The sequence below is a fragment of the Hemibagrus wyckioides genome, linkage group LG05 (genome assembly GCF_019097595.1).
Source record: "Hemibagrus wyckioides isolate EC202008001 linkage group LG05, SWU_Hwy_1.0, whole genome shotgun sequence".
Lineage (NCBI taxonomy): Eukaryota > Metazoa > Chordata > Actinopteri > Siluriformes > Bagridae > Hemibagrus > Hemibagrus wyckioides.
In genome coordinates, this window is record NC_080714.1 from 2,051,612 (window position 1) to 2,077,631 (window position 26,020).

At 37.4% G+C, this 26,020-nt stretch overlaps 3 protein-coding genes across 3 annotated transcripts in view; all 3 read left to right on the forward strand.

Moving 5' to 3' along the window:
• Positions 1–6,463, forward strand: part of LOC131352872 (alpha-2-macroglobulin-like protein 1) — a 30,712-nt gene extending 24,249 nt beyond the window's left edge. Inside the window, exons 31-38 of the mRNA XM_058389390.1 lie at positions 2,085–2,247; positions 2,820–3,013; positions 3,345–3,560; positions 3,689–3,807; positions 4,258–4,366; positions 4,532–4,597; positions 6,095–6,200; positions 6,353–6,463. Coding sequence (XP_058245373.1) covers positions 2,085–2,247; positions 2,820–3,013; positions 3,345–3,560; positions 3,689–3,807; positions 4,258–4,366; positions 4,532–4,597; positions 6,095–6,200; positions 6,353–6,399 — 1,020 coding nt within the window. The 3' untranslated portion in view covers positions 6,400–6,463. The remainder of the gene's footprint in view (positions 1–2,084; positions 2,248–2,819; positions 3,014–3,344; positions 3,561–3,688; positions 3,808–4,257; positions 4,367–4,531; positions 4,598–6,094; positions 6,201–6,352) is intronic.
• Positions 6,464–13,304: 6,841 nt separating this feature from the next.
• LOC131352873 (mucin-22-like) lies at positions 13,305–19,625 on the forward strand. The gene is made up of 2 exons (XM_058389391.1): positions 13,305–13,354; positions 13,838–19,625. Exons 1-2 carry the CDS (start codon positions 13,305–13,307, stop codon positions 19,623–19,625), a joined length of 5,838 nt encoding a protein of 1,945 aa, XP_058245374.1.
• Positions 19,626–20,163: 538 nt separating this feature from the next.
• LOC131352874 (alpha-2-macroglobulin-like) overlaps positions 20,164–26,020 on the forward strand; it is a 28,748-nt gene continuing 22,891 nt past the window's right edge. Inside the window, exons 1-9 of the mRNA XM_058389393.1 lie at positions 20,164–20,615; positions 20,973–21,153; positions 22,122–22,278; positions 22,538–22,590; positions 23,049–23,069; positions 23,190–23,358; positions 24,724–24,808; positions 25,042–25,162; positions 25,690–25,804. Coding sequence (XP_058245376.1) covers positions 20,164–20,615; positions 20,973–21,153; positions 22,122–22,278; positions 22,538–22,590; positions 23,049–23,069; positions 23,190–23,358; positions 24,724–24,808; positions 25,042–25,162; positions 25,690–25,804 — 1,354 coding nt within the window. The remainder of the gene's footprint in view (positions 20,616–20,972; positions 21,154–22,121; positions 22,279–22,537; positions 22,591–23,048; positions 23,070–23,189; positions 23,359–24,723; positions 24,809–25,041; positions 25,163–25,689; positions 25,805–26,020) is intronic.

Genomic DNA, 26,020 nt, shown 5'->3' on the forward strand with positions numbered 1-26,020 from the left:
GACCTGAAGTAGGTCCTTGAATATCTTTCCATATTGTGGCAATAACATACTTGACTTGCAACAACTTAATAACAAATTAATAAGCCTTTTCTTCTTTCCATTCAACAAAAGATTTTCAGGAAACACATGCAGAATACACAATTTAGCACCTACAGGAACATCACTTTCTATGATACTAGAAGTTAGGTACAAGATTTCCTTCCGAAATTTCTTAATTTTCTCACATTTCCACATATTGTGAAACAGTGTACCTATTTCACTATTACATTTAACACAATTATCAGGAATATTGGGGTTAAACTTATTGAGTTTTACTGGAGTTATATATGTTCTGAGTAACCATTTATATTGTAACAACCTAAATCTAGTATTAATAGTTTGAGTTTGGGCTAGGAGGCAGGTCTCTTCCCAGGCCTCTACTAAAATGTCAGTTTTATATATATATATATATATATATATATATATATATATATATATATATATATATATATATATTTATATATTTACAATATCATCTGCAAAAAGATATAGACGATGTTCAATGTCCCCTATCCTGATACCTGAAATCTCAGAGGACTGACAAATAGCCATAGCTAGGGGTTCAATAGCGAAAAGAAATAATAAAGGGGACAATGGACATCCCTGCCATGTAGATCTACAAAGACTGATAGATTTTGAAATTTAATTGTTTGTTGAAATTTTGGCTATTGGATCCGTATATAATAACTGGGTCCATTTGAGATATCTCTCTCCAAGACCAAATCTTTTAAGAGTTTCAAAAAGGTACCTCCATTCTATTCTATCAAAAGCCTTTTCAGCATCTAATGACAGGATTGCATGGTCACTGGCATTTTGTTTTGAATACAATATGTTTAATAATCTACGAGTATTATGGTGTGCTTGTCTACCAAGCACAAATCCATTCTGATCATTAGCAATCATTGTGTAATTCAATCCTCCTTGCCAAAGCCTTACATGGTATTTTAGTGTCACATGACATTAGGGATATGGGGCGATAGGAGGCCATTTCCATTGGAGATTTACCTGGTTTTATCAAAAGGGTAATTATTGCTGATCTCAAGGACTGCGGAAGGACTTTTTCTTCGTAGGACTCATTAAACATTTCAAGCATATGGGGCAATAATTTATCTGAAAATGTCTTATAAAATTCTACAGGTAAGCCATCTGGCCCAGGATCCTTGCCAGTATCCATATGATTAAGTGCTTCTTTAAGTTCTTCAATAGTCAGGTTGCTGTCAAGATGAATTTTAGTGTCCTCAGCTAATAATGGAAATTCAAGTTGATTTCAAAAAGTATTTTGTGTTTCTTCATTATCAGGATATATAGGGTGCTGGTGGCTCAGTGGTAGGCTTCTCATCTACCATGTGGAAGGCCCGGGTTCGAGTCCCAGCCAGTGCCCCCACCCCAGCCACTGGATGCAATGCTGGTCCCAAGCCTGGATAAAATGGGAGGGTTGTGTCAGGAAGGGCATCCGGCATAAAACCTGTGCCAAGTTGTTGTGCGGACCAGTTGGTCCGCTGTGGTGACCCCTCATGCACGTAGGGAGCAGCCGAAAGATCAACAACAACTTCATTATCAGGATATCCAGATTTGTAAAGATCTTCATAGTAATTTGTAAAAGCATTATTTATCGATTGGGTCTACAGGGCTCTCTCCATCACTCCATCAAAATCCTCCTTAAATGACAGAATGGCCATAAATATTTCGCTGTTTGTTGGCGCATTCATGGCGAGCTTATGTTGTTTATCTGTAGCTTTAACAGTTTTAACAATGGTGACGGTGTTAGCCCTGTTATTAGCCGAATTAGAATGTGTCGTTACTTTCAGTAATTGCTGTCCAGGTTTCGGGGTTTTGGGTGGCATAGCCTCTCGTTAAAATTTCCCAGCGTCTTAGAGCAAAAAAATAACGATTACAGTCGATTTTAAAAGGATTCTTTCCGAAATTTAAATGCGAGCCCAATACGCACAACCTCCTAGCAGCACGCCATAACCGCAAGTCCCAATGATGAAAAATCTTAGTAAGTTTTCACAGTATATATACATTTGTTAATCTGTGTATGGCAGGATCCTGTGGTGGACAACAGTCTTACATGCCTGAGGAATGGGTACACTCACATGAACTCTAACTACGCCAAGGCTCTCCTCTTCTATACCTTCACCCTAGCTGGAGATCAGGGGATGAGGAACACACTCATCTCAGAGCTGGATGCAAATGCCATAATCTCAGGTATGATTCTCACAACAGTCTCCATTCTGTAGTACAAGCTTATGCCAGTTTTATGTAAGTCAGCATGTGATTTTTATTTAAAGATGTTGTGGTTTAATTAGAGAAAATATTTGTTGCACAAGGAGCTGAATACTGATGGAGAATATATGGAATATTGGTGTTGGAGGCTGGAGATTGTGGGCTGTAGGGATTCTTCATGGGAGATTAGTTTACAGAATGCTGGTATTGGAGAATTTTGGTGTTTGAATGGTGAATGTTGGTGTCTAAATGGAAAATATGCACTGTGCTGATGACAACTTTTTGAAGAATGTTAGTTTTGAATGAGTAATTGTTAAAAAAGATTCTGTGTTGGTGTTTAACTGAGAGTCTTGTTCTTGTTTGTAGTTTGTTGGTTGTGGATTTTTGTTTGTTGGAATTCAGCAGTAATGTTTTTTTTTTGTAATGCTCAAATATTGCTATTTGAGAATGTCAGAGATGTTTGTTTGAACTGTTAGTGTATAATGTTAAATTTTTGGTGCTGATTGGAGAAATGCAAGTCATTATTTGAAATCTGTGTCTCATATCTCCCTCAGGTGGTGGAAGACACTGGAGCAGAGTAAGTGATGGGTCAGTGACGGACTCTTTGGAGGTGGAGATAACCTCATATGTGCTTCTGTCTCTGATGTCTGGACCCGAGCTGCCCGGGTTTGATCTGAGTTACAGCTCCAGCATCGTCCAATGGCTTTCTCAACAACAAAACTCCTTCGGGGGCTTCGTGTCTACACAGGTACAAAAAGCAACCTTGCACTTTTTGAAAGAGTTCACAACTTTCCAAACTTTACCTTCTAAAAGAAAAATATATCTGTTAAAACAATATCAGTGTAGGAGACATTTACACACTGACTGCATTGGACTGTAAAATAAATAAGAGGACTTAAAATCTTTATCATTTAATCTAGCAACTAAACTACAAGTATGTCCCAAAGTCTAGGTTGTACTTTTTACATACTGCATCATTAACAGATTTTTCGAAATATTTCAAGTAATGGTCTATGAGTGTGGATAATGTACTTTAAAGGGTTACATCTTCTCTTTTTATACTCTTTTCCATCATCTAGGACACTGTTGTGGCTCTCCAGGCTTTGGCAAAATACAGTCTCGCCACCTACAGTCCAGCAGAAACTGTCACTGTTACTATAACATCACCATCAGAGCTGATTAACACCTTCACCATCACTCAGAGGAACAGGCTGCTGTATCAGGAGACTCAGCTACAGGAGGTTCCTGGAGACTATGATGTCACAGCAGAAGGAAAAGGATGTGTGTATGTGCAGGTTGGTACATCACCATTTCCCACACTACTCACTCACCTCAGCTCCTTTATTATTTAAGCCGCTTCTCTGCAGATCAGTTTGGGTGGATGAGTTATGCTGATAGTGTGTAGTGTGTTTTATTCTTCTAGTTTAATCTGCACTACAACATCCCTCCTCCTTCTGATGACTCTTCATTCACCATCTCGGCCTCAGCGTTTGGAAACTGCAGGATCCCAAATCCATCTCTGGATGTGATCATTAGTGTCCTGTGAGTTGAACTATAACTCCATAATGTACAAGAATGAATCAAGAATAATCTTCATTAATGTGTTATTGGGTATAATGTCTATTAAAGTTATTTTCTCAAAGCCAGAATATAGTTGAATGTAAGAGTGCATATTTTTTAGGACAAAAAAAGGAAGACAGAGTTCTACATTTACGGCATTTGGCAGATGGCTTTATCCAAAGCGACATACAGTGGCATCTTAATGATTTTTGGGATACGAACTCTCCGATCAGAAGTCTTATTATTTATATATTATTTATAAAATATTACGTTTAAAAAGAGTATTTATCATAAGGTAATTTAGTTTTTTTTTAAATGTAACTTCAATAAGTTACTTTCAGAAATCTGAGGTGATTGTATACGTAAAAGTTTATTCAGGTACTTTAGAACAAATGAAGAGAATGTGAGTGATTATTGATCTTTTAATTTCAGGTATAATGGCCAGCGTTCTGAGACCAACATGGTGGTCATCAACGTCAAGCCTCTTTCTGGATTCAGGGTGGACGAGACGTCGGTGCAGCTTGTGAACAGCAATGCAAATGTAACACAAACCTTTAACTAAAAGTGTAAAGCATGAACACTTACCTAAATATTTACAATTACAATAATATAATTATTCTAAACAGCATGTGTCAATGAAACAGATATCAGAAGATTGACCACTTATTTGTCATATTGATATTTACTCTGATTATCTTTATTCCAGTCTACTGATGGAGCAGTGAAACATGTGGAACAAACTGAGTGCAACACAATCATCTATCTGACTGGAGTAAGACACACACACACACACACAAACACACAAACACACACAAACACACACACACACACACACACACACACACACACAAACACACACACACACACACACAAACACACAAACACACACAAACACACACACACACACACACACAAACACACACAAACACACACACACAAACACACACACACAAACACACACACACACACACACAAACACACACACACACACAAACACACACACACACACACACACAAACACACACACACACACACACAAACACACACACACAAACACACACACACACACACACACACAAACACACACACACAAACACACACACACAAACACACACACACACACAAACACACACACACACACACAAACACACACAAACACACACACACACACACACACACACACAAACACACACACACACACACAAACACACACACACACACACACACAAACACACAAACACACACACACACACACACACAAACACACACACACACACACACACACACAAACACACACACACACACACAAACACACACACACACACACACACACACACACACACACACAGGACCATCAACCCTCATGTTCAGGTCATTTAAAATGTTTATTGGTGCTGCATTGCATTTTTCTAATGAACATAAATTGATGAGTTTAAAAATAAAATAAAATAAGAGTCCACTGCCCAATCTCCAGATGTGAACCCTACTGAAAACCTCTGGAATGTCATAAGAGGAAGATGGATGATCACAAACCATGAAGTAAAGCTGAGCTGTTTGCTTTTTTGCAGTGAGAGTGGTATAAAGTTCCCCAACAGCAATGTGAGAAACTGGTGGAGATCATGGAGCTAAAACCCATGCAGATCGGGTTATTCCACCAAATACTGATCTCTTAATGTTATTTAACCAAAGCATTAACACAATCTGTTTACAAATGATTAGCATTTTGTTTTATTTGAGTTATTAAAGCTCTGAAATACTGCATGATCTTGGGTTATTTTGAGGTGATGTCATTTCCTTTAAATATACACTCTAAATAACAATAGTTATATTTTGAATTTAGGAGAAATATTGTCAGCAGTTCACAAAAAATAAAACAAAACTCTTCATCTCACCAATACATGAACCTGGAAGAAAAAAAACATTTTTGCAGTGGTCTCTTATTGTTTTCCAGAGCTGTATATTTAGTTTATTGTTAACTTGGGGGTAATTTAATTAAATTGTTTAAAGCATCTGTAAAAGGAAAATATTCTACACTGATAGGGAAACACCCTAACTAGACAGAACCTTTAAGGTTTAGCTCAGAGAGATGACAAGAATCTCTGCAGGTTTTCTCTTACTAAAGAATGACACATCTGACGTTTTTAGATATTGCAGAATCCACATTATAAGTTCCCTTTCTTTCTTACATCATAAGAGTGTTATTGCTATACATGTTTATTTGTACATGGTGAATAGAACTGATTTTGTCCAATGTCTCTGTCTGATTTAGCTGACTTATGGAGAGGAGATGGTCTACACCCTGGCGATCATACAGGACCTTCCAGTGGAGAACCTGAAACCATCTGTTGTGGAGGTTTATGACTACTACGAGACCGGTATACATCACTCTGTACTTTTACAGCTCTACATTTAGCTGTCCACAGCAATTGTCCACCGCAATTACACACACAGCATTCACAGTGTACCTGTGTCTTATTTCACACAAGAGTAAAAGCCTGATTTTTGTTTTTTTCTTCTTCTTCTAAAGGTGAGAGAGCTGCAACTGAGTACATCTCCCCATGTCAAGTTCACTGAGAATTTGAATGTGATCTCTGCAAGAGCCCAGCAAGTGCCCCCCAATTTGAGTTTTTTTATATGGGAATTCTGGGTACCTTCCAGCTATCAACATATGGAAACCATTCCTTATTAAAACTTTCCAAAACTATTTAAGACACTTCTCTCTCTCTCTCTCTCTCTCTCTCTCTCTGTATGTATAAGTATGTAATGTCACTTCACAATGAAGTTTATATAAGGTGCCTAGAAAATAAATGTTGATAAATATCCACATCAGCCAAATCAGTATAATAATTTGTTGTGGTGAACTGACAAATTACCATAAGTATTTTTTATTTTACCAATCAAACAGTATACTGTGAACATAGCATTTCCAATATAAATCCATTTGTAATTCTTTTTTATACATACAGTATCTCACAAAAGTGAGTACACCCCTCACATTTTTGTAAATATTTTATTATAACTTTTCATGTGACAACACTGAAGAAATGACCCTCTGCTCCAGTGTACAGTAGTGAGTGTCCAGCCTGTATAACAGTGTAAATTTGCTGTCCCTTCAAAATAACTCAACACACAGCCATTAATGTCTAAACCGTTGGCAACAAAAGTGACTCCACCCCTAAGTGGAAATGTCCAAATTGGGCCCAAAGTCAATATTTTGTGTGGCCATCATTATTTTCCAGCACTGCCTTAACCCTCTTGGGCATGGAGTTCACCAGAGCTTCACAGGTTGCCACTGGAGTACTCTTCCACTCCTCCATGATGACATCACAGAGCTGGTGGATGTTAGAGACCTTGCGCTCCCCCACCTTCCATTTGAGGATGCCCCACAGATGCTCAATAGGGTTTAGGTCTGGAGACATGCTTGGCCAGTCCATCACCTTTACCCTCAGCTTCTTTAGCAAGGCAGTGGTGGTCTTGGAGGTGTGTTTGGGGTCGTTATCATGTTGGAATACTGCCCTGTGGTTCAGTCTCCGTAGGGAGGGGATCATGCTCTGCTTCAGTATGTCACAGTACATGTTAGCATTCATGGTTCCCTCAATGATCTGTAGCTCCCCAGTGCCGGCAGCACTCATGCAGGCCCAGACCAGGACACTCCCACCACCATGCTTGACTGTAGGCAAGACACACGTGTCTTTGTACTCCTCACCTGGTTGCCCCCACACACGCTTGACACCATCTGAACCAAATAAGTTTATCTTGGTCTCATTGGACCACAGGACATGGTTCCAGTAATAATCCTTAATCTGCTTGTCTTCAGTAAACTGTATGCGGGCTTTCTTGTGCATCATCTTTAGTAGAGGCTTCCTTCTGGGACGACAGCCATGCAGACCGATTTGATGCAGTGTGTGGCGTATGGTCTGAGCACTGACCGGCTGACCCCCCACCCCTTCAACCTCTGCAGCAATGCTGGCAGCACTCATACATCTATTTCCCAAAGACGACCTCTGGATATGACGCTGAGCACGTGCACTCAACTTCTTTGGTCTTTGGTGGACCATGGTGAGGCCTGTTCTGAGTGGAACCTGTCCTGTAAAACCGCTGTATGGTCTTTCCCACCGTGCTGCAGCTCAGTTTCAGGGTCTCAGCAATCTTCTTATAGCCTAGGCCATCTTTATGTAGAGCAACAATTCTTTTTTTCAGATCCTCAGAGAGATCTTTGCCATGAGGTACCATGTTGAACTTCCAGTGACCAGTATGAGAGAGTGTGAGAGCGATAACACCAAATTTAACACACCTGAGTCACGAGTCACATGACTCAGGCGAGGGTAAATGGCTAATTGGGCCCAATTTGGACATTTCCACTTAGGGGTGTTGTCACTTTTGTTGCCAACGGTTTAGACATTAATGGGTGTGTGTTGAGTTATTTTGAGGGGACAGTAAATTTACACTGTTATACAGGCTGGACACTCACTACTGTACATTGGAGCAGAGGGTCATTTCTTCAGTGTTGTCACATGAAAAGATATAATAAAATATTTACAAAAATATCAGGGGTGTACTCACTTTTGTGAGATACTGTATGTTAATTCTAAAACCTGTGTAATCAACTCCACAACGTAGTAGAACTTTCACACCTGTGTACAGTAAAACTTTATTCTTTTCATTTCTCTCTCTTTGAAAACTTGCCAAATGTTGTGAGCTAACAAAAATATAATTTAATGTTGCATCGAATGTCATTAACTGTCAAATAAAAGCCATCTTCTCCAAACACTGCCTTCATCACTCCATTATACCAGTTTAATGTCATGCCTTTTGGGCTAAAAATTTCCCCAGTAGCAGTAAGTTCTGCCTGACTGAACTCGTGACAGTGAAACCTTTATGGCCATAAACCACTCCACATATGCTTCTTTATTTATTCACAGAAAAACTATTAAAATAAAAACTATTTACAAAGTTTTGAATAAATGTATGTGCCCTCAGCCTAGAGTCACTGAATGACTGGAAGTTTTCTCCATGACTGTGAGGCTTTCGCGTTTCCAATTGCCAACAAACAGCCTGCACCTTTTTGTCGAAGTAGGACTAGCAAATCATAAGTAAGACCAGGTACTGTGACATAGACCATTTGGTTATAGATCCACTTTGTAGGCCAATCATAGTATTTTAGAATCATTGCAAAGTTTGACTGGGATCCAATGCACTGTATATAAGCAGTGAGATGAGGTCAGATCTTTTGGTTCTATCTCAAGCTCCGGACTCTGTATAAATTCTAATTCCAGATTTTCCAATGTTGGGATTTCTTCTCAGCTAGTGAAGTCCCCCAGACATTTGTGTCCACTTTAAATTCCCTCAGGAGAGCTCTGCACAGGAAAATGACAAAAGCCACCAACCCAAAAGGGTCAAAAACCCTAAAAAAAAAACACATGTCCCAGACTACACTGACTGGGGTGGTTTCTCCATTAAGGTCCAGGTCTTTGACACCCATCAGAGGAACACCAAAATAACAATGAAATACTAGAGGAAAACTAGTAATAGATAAAAAATACATTAACATTGGGTGGAGGGAAGAACAGGCACAAAGATTCTGAGGATAGCCCACAAAGTTTGACTAATGTCATATACATTTACCATCCACACCTGTAATTTGCAGCTGGATTACTGTCAGATCTGCTGTTATAGAAAATTAACCCATATCTTTAATTGGATCCATTAGTGCCAGTAAAATCTATACTTTATTTATCTATATGTTTTTTTAGAATAAATGTCATTAATAAATATAAATAATAATTAAATAAATAAATATATTTTCCTTCTATTCTTGTCATTATGTTCAGTGACATAACTGTAAATGATTAACTAAACTAAAATTAACTAAATGTCCTGAACTTTCATCAGAGGTCAGTCTGGAGCAAAACTAAAACCTGAATTTGATTTAGACCCATGAAAAGGTTGTCCTGTAGTGTGACCAGAAATGACAAAATTATCAGAATTGACTCAAGGTGAGCCATAAATCTAAAAATTAGTAAACATTAAAATTTACACTTGATAATTTTTTATATATTAGCTTGAATCAGTTCCTCAAAACTTTCTATTTCTATTTGTTCTTGTTTTAATTTATATTTTGTCAAAGAAAGCACCATGTCCCAGGGTAGACCAATGGCATGTAAGTGATCTGTATTGATTATGGAATTTTAACATGAATAAGATGAAAAAAGGTTTATTTTGTGGTAGTTGTGAAAATAATGTAGCTCGAATAAATTATGACCTTTTGCTCAGTTCATCTTGTTCTCAAGTATAAAAAATATAAGAAAATAAATAAAATGATTCAAATGGCGCCAAACGCTTTAGTCATAATAGTGGAGAAAGAGGAGCATGATGACCCTAAATCTGAGAAGAATTTCATATCTTCATATCTATAATGTTTTATACTTTTGTTTTATAAATAAAGATAAACTAAAATATGAGAAAAAAGGTCAAATTATGGTCTCATGAAGTATAAACGTGGATTTATACTAAAAATTAATAAAGTGTTATCCTAATAATTATATAATGAAATGATTTTGAATCATTATGAAATATTTCATTGAATTGGAAAGGAACCCCACAGTATATTAAGTAAATCAATTAAATTACAAGATTATATAAAGAAAAAATGTGCATTACTTACATGCTGTTTTTGCAAATGGAAATCAGTCAAGCAATAAAACTGTGGAAAAAAAAGTGTTTATGTTCAAATATCTTAAAATCCTGCAAGTATAATTAATAGAATCGAATAATAAATTAAGAAAAATATGTATTAAATATTATAAGATAAATGTAGTTTATCAAATACATATGATATTTGTTATATTTAGACTACAATAAAACAAATGCAAGTTTATTAAATCTATTTATAAATATTTGACTAATATCAAGCTTTTATATTCCATTGTCAGATAATTTTGCTTTCTAGGAATTAATATTCATAATTAACAATATTAAATGATAATCAAACCAGACATTTTAAAGTTTAAAAGGTTTAATAGCCTTATATAAATAAAATATAAAGATTAGTGCATTTATAAAATTTGTAGTCTCTCTCTCTCTCTCTCTCTCTCTCTCTCTCTCTCTCTCTTTCTCTCATTCTTATGGACTGTTTGTTCTAATAGTAGGAGGAGAAGGAAAACTTGATGTCCTTCATTCTGACAAGAACCTCATTCATATCTTCAATGTTTCAGTATATTTGTGTTCTGCTCACTGACTTAAGATAGAGTGTGACGCTAATACACACTACAATACAGAGAACTATTACAAAGAAGTATCTCATGGAAACCTTTCATTATACTCACAAAATTGTTTCTGATGTTCATATTAATTGGCCATAAAGATACAGCGTAATCATACTCATCATAACTTGCCTTCCCTTTGCTTCACCCACTTTCCAGCTTTCCTCACTCCCCACATGCCAGATCTAACTTAAAGCATCACTGTCAAGATGTTTAAAGATTAAAGAAAAGAGAAAAAAAATCAGCACAAAAAGTGGTCAGTTTAGTAAAGATAATGAAATATCTAAATATATATATACATATATATATATATATATATATATATATATATATATATATGTTCAAACATTACACTAAATTAAAGGAAAAGTGAGCTACACAAATGCAAACAGTACATAATCATCATAAACATCTGAACACTATTTTTACACTGTACACATTGAATGCACACATTTATGACAGAAAAGGCTCGTTTTGTGCTATAAATAAATCCATGCTGTGACGTCTGATATAAGTAACATCAATCTATCTGTATCCATGTTATCGAATGTTTTGTGAAGTGAACATACAGTGCAAGGCCAGAAGTTATCCACACAAAGCACATTTACCACCACAAAGAAACTGGAGTGAAGGTGGCCTGAAGTTCAATTACTACCACAAGTGCTCTAAAATCATCTTCCTTGGCATGATTGTGGTGGATTCTGTTCCAGGATGGGTCCTTCTAGAGTGACTTTCACCTTCTTCTTGTTTTTTTCATGCACCATAGTACAGGTGACCTACACAGAAGAGTAAGATACTTTAATATTTCTCAGACTTTCTTTTATTATTATTATTATTATTATTATTATTATTATTATTATTATTATTATTATTATTGATGCAACTGATGTTTTAATAAAATTTACAATATTTGTTCATACTGTATGAATGAGATTTCCTCAGATTAAGTTTAATGATGAAGGGATTAAGAAAACATTTTCCCTGTTTAAAATAATAAAGACTTTTTTTAAGTTATCTTCAGATTCATTAATGATGTATCTTCAGATTTATTTCCTAATTCTTTTATAATTGGCCAGCTTATGAGAATTGCTGAGAAATTTGTTAAAAGAAAAATGGCCAGACCCCTCTTTGCTGTATACACTGAAAAACAAGGCTTTTTCAAGAATATTTTTTATTTTAATTTTCTGTTATTAATTTATACTTTTATACTTACATTAATTTATACTTAATTTATTAATGAATCATGTTCCATTAACTCAGTTTGTTTTTGTACAGCCAACCTGATATGTGTCTTTTTAAAGCACTAAACTAAATGATTTCTGATGTGATTATATCCAGTTAATACAATGTGAATTTATCAGACTCATAATGCAAACTAATTCAAAGTAGTAATTAAACACTTTATTAAATGTAATTAAATATAAATATGTAATCAGGTTTTGATTTCAAACTTGTGTGTCCTTAATACACTTTTGTTGTAATACCTGTGGTGATTTTTTCTACAGTTAAAATAATTGTCATTATGATGGTTTGTGATGTTTAACATTAAACTGAGTATTTAAACCTGCAATTGCATTCCTATGGTTCAAGAAGATGAACTTGTTACAATTTCAGTACTATGGCACTTCCAAAATATGAACAGAAAATATATGTAGTATTCAATAACTGACTACACTTGCATGTGCATTAAACCATACATCTGAGAAAAAAAAGTATTTCAATACTTATTATTATGTAGTGTTTGTCCTGAATTGAATTTTGTGAGGAAAAAATTGTCAACAGTGTCCCCAGTGACCACTTTAAATGAGTTTGCATCTAGTCCTGTCTATGGCTTTCAGCTGGGACAGATTTTTTTTCTTTTTCAAGAAACATATAAGGCTTTCCTCTTATATTGGTTACAGACAGCTTAATATCATCATGGATGCGGACAGATAGGGCAAGATTATTCAACTCCACATAAGCAACCATCTTTATTGTGAAATTTGAAAAGAGCAATTTTTTATATTCTTTGTCTTTTCTGTTTTTTAGTTGCCAAGAGTAGTATCTACATTGGCCCTGTTAAAATAAAAGCAATTGCTAAGTGGTTGCAACAGACTTCAGTTAAAACAAATTGGCCTTTTCTAATTTCTTCTGATGTTGAACCTGGAATTTTACCTCAGTTCTTACCCCTTTTATTAAGAAGACACAAGCCCAGTTGCACTGGACCACTAAGGCAAGATGGACTTACAGGATCTGAACTGGCACCTCACCACAGCCATTTCAGCTCTGTTTGCCTAACCCTGATGCAGCTTTTATTGTTAAAATTGGTACTTCTGACATAGCGGTAGGGCCTGTCCTTTCACATCAGGCTGGCCTAGCCCAATAGCTACATCCATGTGCCAATTTCCATGCCTTATCTGCAGTCGAACTTTGAATAAGGTCAAATAAAGACTAGATTTTGTGACAGACTACCAGAATCTCAGGGCAACACCATAGTTTTATATGTTATAATTGATTGTTTCTCCCAGGTATGTAAGTTCATACCAATGCACAAGCTATCATCTACCAAGTAGACTGCAGAGTTATTAGGTGTATGTGGCTAGAATTCATGAGATCCCTCAGGACCTAGTTTCTGATTGTAGTCCACAGTTTGTCAGGTTCTTAAAGGCTTTCTGCCAGCTTTTGAGGGCTTCTGTCAGTCTGTGTCATTTTCTCTTGACACAGACTGACAGACATGCCCTGAGACTAACAGCTGAAATATTTTGTTACAGGAATCCAAAGACACCTAATGAAACAAAAGAGACAAATCCTCCCGAATTTGGGAAAGAGAAAGAGATAAATCCCTCTGAATCTGGGAAAGAGACAAAGCCCCCTGAATCTGGGAAACAAAATCAAACAAATCCACCTGAATCTGGAAAAGAGATAAATCCCATTGAATCTGGGAAACAGAAAGAAACAAATGCACCGGAATCTGAGAAACATAAAGAAACAAATCCACCTGAACCTGGGAAATATAAAAATCCACTTTTATCTGGGAAACAGATAAATTCTCTGGAATCAGGGAAAGAGACAAATTCCCCTGAATCTGGGAAACAGAATGAAACAAATCCTGCTGAATCTGGGAAAGAGACAAATCCACCCCAATTAGGGAAAGAGTCGAATCCACCTGAATCTGGGAAAAAAATTAATCTCACTGAAGCTGGCAAACAGAAAGAGACAAATCCCCCTGAATCTGGGAAAGAGACAAATTCCATTGAATCTGGGAAACAGAAAGAGACAAATCCCCCTGAATCTGGGAAAGAGACAAATTCCACTGAATCTGGGAAACAGAAAGAGACAAATCCCCCTAAATCTGGGAAAGAGACAAATTCTACTGAATCTGGGAAACAGAAAGAAAGAAATCCTGCTGAATCGGGGAAAGAGACAAATCCACCCCAATCAGGGAAAGAGTCGAATCCCCCTGAAGCTGGGAAACAGAAAGAAACAAATCCACCTGAATCTGGGAAAGAGACAAATTCCACTGAATCTGGGAAACAGAAAGAGACAAATCCTCCACACTCTGGGAAAGAGACAAATTCCACTGAATCTGGGAAACAGAAAGAGACAAATTCCCCTGAATCTGGACAAGAGATGAATCCCACTGAATCTGGGAAAGAGCTGAATCCTCCTGAATCTGGGAAACAGAAAGAGACAAATCCCCCTGAATCTGGGAAAGAGACAAATTCTCCGGAATCTGGGAAACAGAAAGAGACAAATCCTCTTGAATCTGGGAAGCAGACAAATCCTCCTGAATCAGGGAAAGAGACAAATTCCACTGAATCTGGGAAACAGAAAGAGACAAATCCTCTTGAATCTGGGAAGCAGACAAATCCTCCTGAATCAGGGAAAGAGACAAATTCCACTGAATCTGGGAAACAGAAAGAGACAAATCCTCCACACTCTGGGAAAGAGACAAATTTCACTGAATCTGGACAAGAGATGAATCCCACAGAATCTGGGAAGCAGAAAGAGATAAATCCTCCAGAAACTGGAAAAGAAACAAATCCACCTGAATTTCAAAAAGAGACAAATCCCCTTGAATCTGGGAAACAGAAAGAAACTAATCCACCTGAATCTGGGAAAGAGACAAATTTTCCGGAATCTGGGAAACAGAAAGAGACAAATCGCCCTGAATCTGTGAAAGAGAAAAATCCTCCAGAATCTGGAAAAGAGCTGAATCCTCCTCAATCTGGGAAACAGAAAGAGACAAATCCCCCTAAATCTGGGAAAGAGACAAATTCTCCGGAATCTGGGAAACAGAAACAGACAAATCCTCCTGAATCTGGGAAAGAGACAAATTCCACTGAATCTGGGAAACAGAAAGAAACAAATCCTGCTGAATCAGGGAAAGAGACAAATCCACCCCATTCAGGGAAAGAGTTGAATCCCCCTGAATCTGGGAAACAGAAAGAAACTAATCCACCTGAATCTGGGAAAGAACTGAATCCTCCTGAATCTGGGAAACAGAAAGAGACAAATCCCCCTGAATCTGGGAAAGAGACAAATTCCACTGAATCTGGGAAAGAGACAAATTCCACTGAATCTGGGAAACAGAAAGAAACAAATCCTGCTGAATCGGGGAAAGAGACAAATCCACCCCAATCAGGGAAAGAGTTGAATCCACCTGAATCTGGGAAACAGAAAGAAACTAATCCACCTGAATCTGGGAAACAGAAAGAAACAAATCCCCCTGAATCTGGGAAAGAGATGAATTCTCTGAAATCTGGAAAACAAAAAGAGACAAATCCTCTTGAATCTGAGAAGCAGACAAATCCTCCTGAATCTGGGAAAGAGACAAATTCCACTGAATCTGGACAAGAGATGAATCCCACAGAATCTGGGAAGCAGAAAGAGACAAATCCTCCAGAAACTGGAAAAGAAACAAATCCACCTGAATTTCAAAAAGAGACAAATCCCCTTGAATCTGGGAAAGAAAAAGAAACAAATCCTGCTAAATCTGGGAAAGAGACAAATCCACCCCAATCAGGGAAAGAGTTGAGTCCCCCTGAATCTGGGAAACAGAAAGAAACTAATCCACCTGAATCTGGGAAAGAGCTGAATCCTCCAGAATCTGGGAAAGAGCTGAATCCTCCTGAATCTGGGAAACAGAAAGAGACAAATCCTCTTGAATCTGGGAAAGAGACAAATTCCACTGAATCTGGGAAACAGAAAGAGACAAATCCTCCTGAATCTGGGAAAGAGACAAATTCCACTGAATCTGGGAAACAGAAAGAAACAAATCCTGCTGAATCGGGGAAAGAGACAAATCCACCTGAATCTGGGAAACAAATTAATCTCACTGAAGCTGGGAAACAGAAAGAAACTAATCCTCCTGAATCTGGGAAAGAGACAAATCCACCTGAATCTGGGAAAGAGACAAATCCACCTGAATCTGGGAAAGAGACAAATTCCCTTGAATCTGGGAAGCAGAAAGAAACTAATCCCCCTGAATCTGGGAAAGAACTGAATCCTCCTGAATCTGGGAAACAGAACGAGACAAATCCCCCTGAATCTGGGAAAGAGACAAATTCCACTGAATCTGGGAAACAGAAAGAAACAAATCCTGCTGAATCTGGGAAAGAGACAAATCCACCCCATTCAGGGAGAGAGTCAAATCCCCCTGAAGCTGGGAAACAGAAAGAAACTAATCCCCCTGAATCTGGGAAGCAGACAAATCCTCCTGAATCTGGGAAAGAGACAAATCCACCTGAATCTGGGAAAGAGACAAATTCCCTTGAATCTGGGAAGCAGAAAGAAACTAATCCCCCTGAATCTGGGAAAGAACTGAATCCTCCTGAATCTGGAAAACAGAACGAGACAAATCCCCCTGAATCTGGGAAAGAGACAAATTCCACTGAATCTGGGAAACAGAAAGAAACAAATCCTGCTGAATCGGGGAAAGAGACAAATCCACCCCATTCAGGGAAAGAGTTGAATCCACCTGAATCTGGGAAACAGAAAGAAACTAATCCCCCTGAATCTGGGAAAGAGATGAATTCTCTGAAATCTGGAAAACAAAAAGAGACAAATCCTCTTGAATCTGAGAAGCAGACAAATCCTCCTGAATCTGGGAAAGAGACAAATTCCACTGAATCTGGACAAGAGATGAATCCCACAGAATCTGGGAAGCAGAAAGAGACAAATCCTCCAGAAACTGGAAAAGAAACAAATCCACCTGAATTTCAAAAAGAGACAAATCCCCTTGAATCTGGGAAAGAAAAAGAAACAAATCCACCTGAATCTGGGAAAGAGACAAATCCTCCAGAATCTGGGAAAGAGCTGAATCCTCCTGAATCTGGGAAACAGAAAGAGACAAATCCTCTTGAATCTGGGAAAGAGACAAATTCCCCTGAATCTGGGAAACAGAATGAAACAAATCCTCTTGAATCTGGGAAAGAGACAAATTTCCCTGAATCTGGGAAAGAGACAAATTTCCTTGAATCTGGGAAAAAGACAAATCCACTCCAATCAGGGAAAGAGTCGAATCCCCCTGAATCTGGGAAACAGAATGAAACAAATCCTCTTGAATCTGGGAAAGAGACAAATTTCCCTGAATCTGGGAAAGAGACAAATTTCCTTGAATCTGGGAAAGAGACAAATCCACCCCAATCAGGGAAAGAGTTGAATCCCCCTGAATCTGGGAAACAGAAAGAGACAAATCCTCTTGAATCTGGGAAAGAGACAAATTTCCCTGAATCTGGGAAAGAGACAAATTTCCCTGAATCTGGGAAAGAGACAAATTTCCCTGAATCTGGGAAAGAGACAAATTTCCTTGAATCTGGGAAAGAGACAAATCCACCCCAATCAGGGAAAGAGTCGAATCCCCCTGAATCTGGGAAACAGAAAGAGACAAATCCACCCCAATCAGGGAAAGAGTCGAATCCCCCTGAATCTGGGAAACAGAAAGAGACAAATCCTCCTGAATCTGGGAAAGAGACAAATTTCCCTGAATCTGGGAAAGAGACAAATTTCCCTGAATCTGGGAAAGAGACAAATTCCCCTGAATCTTGGAAACAGAATGAAACAAATCCTGCTGAATCTGGGAAAAAGACAAATCCACCCCAATCAGGGAAAGAGTCGAATCCACCTGAAGCTGGGAAACAGAAAGAAACTAATCCACCTGAATCTGGGAAAGAGCTGAATCCTCCTGAATCTGGGAAACAGAAAGAGACAAATCCTCTTGAATCTAGGAAAGAGACAAATTCCACTGAATCTGGGAAACAGAAAGAGACAAATCCTCCACACTCTGGGAAAGAGACAAATTTCACTGAATCTGGACAAGAGATGAATCCCACAGAATCTGGGAAGCAGAAAGAGACAAATCCTCCAGAAACTGGAAAAGAAACAAATCCACCTGAATTTCAAAAAGAGACAAATCCCCTTGAATCTGGGAAACAGAAAGAAACTAATCCACCTGAATCTGGGAAACAGAATGAAACAAATCCTCTTGAATCTGGGAAAGAGACAAATTTCCCTGAATCTGGGAAGGAGACAAATTTCCCTGAATCTGGGAAAGAGACAAATTTCCCTGAATCTGGGAAGGAGACAAATTTCCTTGAATCTGGGAAAGAGACAAATCCACCCCAATCAGGGAAAGAGTCGAATCCACCTGAAGCTGGGAAACAGAAAGAAACTAATCCCCCTGAATCTGGGAAAGAGACAAATTCCCTTGAATCTGGGAAACAGAAAGAAACTAATCCTCCTGAATCTGGGAAAGAACTGAATCCTCCTGAATCTGGGAAACAGAACGAGACAAATCCCCCTGAATCTGGGAAAGAGACAAATTCCACTGAATCTGGGAAACAGAAAGAAACAAATCCTGCTGAATCGGGGAAAGAGACAAATCCACCCCATTCAGGGAAAGAGTCGAATCCCCCTGAATCTGGGAAACAGAAAGAAACGAATCCACCTGAATCTGGGAAACAAATTAATCTCACTGAATCTGGGAAACAGAAAGAAATTAATCCACCTGAATCTGGGAAAGAGACAAATTCCACTGAATCTGGGAAACAGAAAGAAATTAATTCCACTGAATCTGGAAAAGAGATGAATCCCGCTGAATCTGGGAAGCAGAAAGAGACAAATCCTCCAGAAACTGGGAAAGAAACAAATCCACCTGATTCTCAAAAAGATACTAATCCCCTTGAATCTGGGAAAAATAAAGAAACTAATCCACCTGAATCTGGAAAAAAAATGAATCCACCTGAATATGGGAAACAGAAAACGACAAATCCTTCAGAAACAGGGAATAAAAAGCATATAGATCCCAATAAATCTGGGAAAGAGAAAGATTTGAATCCACCTGAATCTGGGAAACAGAAAGATATAAATCCCCCTGATTATGCCAAAGAAAAAGAAACAGATCAACCAGAAACTGTGAAAGAAAAGACAAATCCACCTGCTTATGAGAATGAGAAAGACACAAATCTACCTGAGACTGATAAAAAGAAAGAGACGTATCCATCTAAAGCTGTGAAAGAGGCAGATTCACCTGAATCTGAGAAAGAGAAAGAGATGTGAGTAAATGTCATTTTAGAGACTGATTCAATGTAATTAATTCAAAATATGGGTAGAAAAAATGTGCTCAGCCGAACTCTAGTTAGAAAACTAGGTATCTAATGCGCTATATGGTTTTATATTGTTTGATTATTTTATCCAAGTAACATGCCACCTAAAAAGCTATTGAAACTATTATATATCCTTTTTATATATATATACAGTTGTGCTCAAAATTATTCATTTATTCATACCCCTTGGAAAAATCAATACTTCCTTATAAAAACTATGTTGGTGAAACTTCCATTGTATTCAATATATATTAGTCGCTCTGTACAACCACACATATGTGTTAGCTAAACTTCATCTGTATACCAATAGATATGGCCAGAGATTCTCTTTTGAGCCTGTTCAAAATTAATCATACCCTATTCCCTATACCCTATTAATTTAATCAATTTAGGTGTAATCAATTAAGTCCTAATAATGTTAAATGGCAACACCTTTTCTGTAAAGTATAATTAAGGGGGCAAAGCTTTCATAATTCTCAGTCACTGTCACCATGGCCAAGAAGAAAGAACTCAGTCATGATCTTTGTACACGTTTTGTCAATGCACATAGTGGAGACAAAGGCTACAAGGCAATTTTGAAAGAATTGTGTGTCCCTCTATCAACCATACAGAGTATCATCAAGAAGTTCAAGATGTTCAACACTGTCAAAAACCTGGATGGGCGTGGCAGGAAACACAAAGTATCCTCTAGAGTCACTAGAAAGATCTTCTGTGATGCAAACAACAACCCCTGTATCGCCACCAAAGCTCTAATAGACCCCCTTATCCAAGCAGGGGAAACAATATCAAGATCCACTGTTCAGCAAATTCTGCATCGAGGTGGTCTCCATGGACATCGACCCAGAAAGGCACAACTCCTTACCCAGAGACACCGGGATGTGCACCTGGCCTTTGTGAGGGGTCACCTAGATAGAGATCCAAACTTCTGGTCATCCATCTTCTGGTCAGATGAGACTAAACTGGAGCTCTTTGAACATATGAATGTTGCATATGTTTGGCATAAAAAAGGAGAAGCCTTCAATCTTAAGAATTCCATCCCAATGGTCAAGCATGGAGGTGGTATTATAAAACTTATTCATAACAAAAGACAATTTAAAAACACTATAAAATACCAAGGGTATGAATAATTTTGAGCACAACTGTATATATAAAGGATTTTTGTTAAAAAAAATAAAATAAAATAAAATAAATAAATAATTAAATAAGTAAATAAATAAAAAAAAATTCTTTAGCTAATTCATCTAATACACAGAGCACTGCTACATAGATGCCAAAATTTCCTTTCTTTTTTTCTGTTCAGCTTTTACCTGTTGGCTGTGACCTCCCAGACTGTAGGGGGCACCACTGAGACTTTATGTCTCACGGTCAACCTCTTTGAACCTGTTTCTATGGATGTGAACTTGGAGTATAACCAAAACAGCGTCACTCTTCTGACTGAACAGTTGATACATAAACAATACTACCGTTGTGTCCCATTTCAGGTTAGACTCCACCATAATAACTCAAATCATCTTATATTTGCACTTTGTAATGTTTGCATGTGCTTCTAAACCTGTCATAATTATAGAATCATATGGAACTCTTAAACACCAGTCATTTTGTATATATAGAACTTTTTGTTTTAAGCTATTATATTTTCTGGTTGACAAATGAGCTCCACCCCCACAGAGCAGCTCAGTTCTGCACATAACCTGAGATGTAGGTTAACAGAGCAAGTGGAATTGTTTGGAGTATGTGGAAGGCGTGTCAATGCTTACATTATGTCAGAATGATGCACAAGACAGAGAGAAATATGGCCATGAAGACACGGGCACAAGGAGTCCTGTATCTGTGGGCAAATTTTCCTTCCCAACCATGTTGTCACATAGTCTTTCATGCAGGCTTTCTTGTCTGGGACCAAGTAGATAGTTGGGGTCAGTCTTACCAGAGCTGGATGGGTGCAGCACGGCATGGAGCAGGGTGTCGAGCAGGGCATGGAGCAGAATGTGGGTCATAGCCTGAAGCAGAACTTGGGACATGGCCTGAAGCAGAACTTGAGGTCTTTGAGCAGGGCTCGGGAGGCTGGCACATTGGCCTCAGCAGAGAGTGGGTCTTGGAACAGGGCATGGGACAAGGTTCAGGAGGCACCCATGTTGGCTTCAGCAGTGATCGTGACCTGGAACATGGCCTGGAATGGGACATATGAGGACACCACACTGGCCTCTGCAGGGAGCTGTTCCATCAGCTTCTGGAGAGAGCTCAGTGCTGGATGCCACCCCACTGGCAGAGAACAGGGGTTCAAGCTCAACACTGCAGTCCACCCTGTTGGCCTCTGAGGAAAGCTATGCTCTGGAGGCACCCCATTGATCTCTTTAAATACGTTAAATAGTTATTATTATTATTACTACTACTACTACTAGTAGTAGTAATAGTAGTTACTCATGAAACAGATTTTGTGATTTTATTTCAGGTTCCTGTCGTAACTGTGGAATTGGTGGCATCTATTACTATTCAGATTAATGGGTCACAAACATTCCTGAATAAGGCAACAAAGATCCTCATCACACCTCCAACACACCTGACCCTCATTCAGACGGACAGACCCATCTATAAACCAGGACAGACAGGTAATGTTGTATAAACAGTATTTCCTGCTGCTTGCATTACCTCTAGCCTGGCCTTATTTTCCACATAGCAGCCCTTCCCCATGTCATTTAATCCTGGGTCAACAAATTATTCTCTTGCATGTGTCATTTTCTTCAGTTCCTAGTTTCCATAATTCTCCTAATTCCTAATCCTACTAACCATATTTGTATTTTTATGGTAATTTTAGTGTCTATCTGTGCTTTAACTTGTTTTATCATATATAAAATTTTCTCCCCACAGTGAAGTTCCGCATCGTCTCTCTGGATACCAATTTCCTCACCTATGAACAGATGGTCTGAAAACTTTTATTACTTCCTCACTGAGATTATGCAAAAGCATCATCTAAACTAAATTATCTAAATATAATTGTGTTATTTTTTTAAAATCTGTTTTAAAAGCATTGTTAATAAACATTTATAAAGTATTCATATATAAGTACAAAAATAAATAAAGTACAGCATTTCTTTGCATGTCATACTGTGTATGGTTGTGTATGTGACAAACAAAATTTGAATTTTCACATTATATAAGCATTATATACACTAGTAGATTTTTAACCACAACTAGACATTGTAATCATCAGTGACTTACTAATATAAAATATTCTTTGTTTGTGCATTGAGACATAATTAGAGGTTATAAAGCACATCTAAAACACTGTTAATAAATTCCAAGTAATAATTGCCTTATGAAGATCAATGTATGTTTAATTTGATCATAAGATCTCTTTTCTCTGTTTTTTTTTTTTCAGTTTCCCACAATAGAAGTACAGGTACAGTGTTATGTTGAAGATTCACTCACTAACTGACTTTTATGGCATGCTTTACTTTTAAAGTAAAGTTTTTTAAGAGTAGCCTGTTAATTTTGGGAATTTAATTTATTTTTATTTCAGGACCCGAACTCAAACCGCATTGGTCAGTGGCTGAATGTCCCCACGTCCAGCGGTCTGGTGGATCTGTCATATCCCATAAACTCTGGGGCTACAAAAGGAGTTTACATCATCACCGTCTGGGACGAGAAAAACAAAGAGCTCACACAAACCTTCGAAGTCAAGGACTACGGTCAGGACCTGTTTATCTTTATTAACGATTTTATGTTAACAAGTACTGTATTACTGTATCTCTAATCTATAATTTATTGATAATATAATAATAACTATTATTTAAAAAAATTGAAAATGTTATATTATTTTGCTTCATATGATTTAAATGCAATGTTTCTAATATAAATATTAATTTTATAATGGTTGATTTATAATATTTATTAGATAATTTGTTCTAAACACATTTTATGTATTTGCAATTATTAATATTTTTTTTATTTTGCAAAAATGTAGAAACAGAGCAAAAATGTTTAAGTAAATCTTTTTGTAACAAAACCCAAGGTGGAATGGGATGTCAATACAACAGCAGATTTTCTGTATTAAAAGAAACACTTAATCAAATGATAGCATGGAAAGAAATAAAAATACCAATTGTGAATTATTTATAGGACATACCTATTTGTGCTGTGTTCATTATGAAGAGTATGTTTAGTGAATTTCTGATATAGTTTTCTGACCGTAGCCTGTTTTCCTCCTGCCTGTAACTTTGTTTTGTTTTAACTGTGCGAGTAGCTTCTCTGGAGACGTGTCTTTACCCCCATTTTGTTTTCAAAGTCTGTTTTATGATGAGGGCATGCTCCCTGATTACCTGCTCCAGGAAGTTTGTTCAGGCCATGAATAGGGAGCTTGGGGTGCTCAGAAGAGACATTAAAAAACCACTGAGGTACCATGGGAGTTGAGCCAGGTTGGCTAACATCAATCTGGTGACCTCCCTCATTGCCAAGAGCAACCTCTCCCTCACCCAAGTACCATACCCAAGAGGTCGGCAAGACGTAGCAGCAGACGCTGACATGGCAGCCTTCCAGGCCCTGTTCCTAATGTCATTTTCCTGACTATAGCCTGTTACTGTCCCACCTGTAACTTTGTTTTGTTTTACCTGTGTTAGTCCAGAGATGTGTTTTTACCACAGTTGATTTCCAGAGATTGTTTTGAAATGAACCTGTCATTTTTTTTAATACTGTTGTTTTTGTTTAAATGATGAACCCACATGCACTTGTGCCCGAGACCTGCCTTTTTCCCCAACTACCACATCAACACAATAAAGTTGTTAGGGTTCTAGATGAAACCCTTGTTTACATGTTCTGACCTCACTTAGAAACATTCTGCACTTTTATATAAGAAGAAATTATACACATTGGAGGACATAAAACAGTGATAAGTCAATTAACTGCCAGGAAATAGTGCTTAGACCACTTTTATTACTGCATGAAATATTTTTCCCCAAAATCTTTAAACTTTTAGGAATGAAATAACAGAAGGATGAAAATATCTTGCATAAGAATGACACCTAGATTTTACCACTGTGTTAAATTATTTGTTACAGTTTCTCCGACATTTGAGGTTAGAGTAGAGCTTCCTCCAGTCATAACCATCCTGGACACAAACACTACTCTGAATGTGTGTGCAAAGTGAGTGTTCACGACTGAATAATGTTTTGTTTCATCACTACAGACTGGGTTTTTTGTACATTTAAAAAATATCACATACTGTAACTACACTGAACTATAAATCTGATATTACACAGTACTAATGAAAAATGTTTTTTGTATTGTTTCACTTAAACAATTAAAGATTAGTCATTTTCAACCAACTGCATGTCAGTATAATGGTATTCATAAATATTCCATCACAATTTCTGCAGATATACATACGGGAAGCCGGTGAGTGGGATGGTGAAGGCCACAGTCTGCCATAATAGTTACAGATACGGTTGGCTGCAAGGAGACACAACACCAGACATCTGCAAGAATTATACAATGATGGTTAGTCATTTTTCTTATTTAATCAACAGTAAATGCTTGTTGGTGTAACTAATAAACCTCTTCAGTTACGTCTTTGATTTTAAATAAGCTTATTTATAACTTTGTATCTTAAACATTTTTTATTAAATAAGTGTGTATGGTAAGTAAAAAAGTATGGTTGATTCACATGGGATAAGAGATATTTCTCTGTAATAATGACCCAAAATATCAACATAGCAGTCATATATAATACCAAAGGTATCCTACGTCTGTGACCTATTGAATCAGTGTTAATATATTCACTGATAGAGACTTTAAAGCACTTTTGCATGTAGATATGGATAAGAAGGTCTGCCTAATGACAGAAATGTAAATGTAAGACTATATTAATAAAATAATATAATTTAATTAATTTAGGAAATAGGATCAGATTTACTTTAGTAAATAGGAATGATATGGATGCTCTTTTGTATAAAAAAGTTCTTCTGTGATTGAACCAAGTCGTTTTTCTTGATCGCTTTTTTTTAATTAATATTTTTTTGCTTTAGACTGACCAGACAGGTTGTGGACTACAAATCATAGATCTGACAGAATATGCATTAGGTGATTCACGCTATGAAGCTTCAATCATAGTTCAGAGTGAAGTGGAAGAAGACAGCACTGGTAAGAGATTCTCCCTCCTTATATTGATGTCATTCTTATTATACAAAATTATGTCTTATATTTTTTATTCTATCTATTTAGATCAATCTTTAAACATTGTTTTGTAGGGGATAATGTAGCTAACAAATAATAGATGTTCATATGTACGTGTGCTTAAACAGTGTTACTATGTAGATATAATAAAGCAGTTGCTGAATCCATGTCTGGAGAGTTTGT

Bases quoted from the DNA above. Each gene is read 5' to 3' on its own strand.
- LOC131352873 (XM_058389391.1), top strand. From the start codon at position 13,305: ATGGACTTACAGGATCTGAACTGGCACCTCACCACAGCCATTTCAGCT. The intron at 13,355-13,837 runs GTTTGCCTAACC...ATTTTGTTACAG, and splicing joins ACCACAGCCATTTCAGCTCT to GAATCCAAAGACACCTAATG.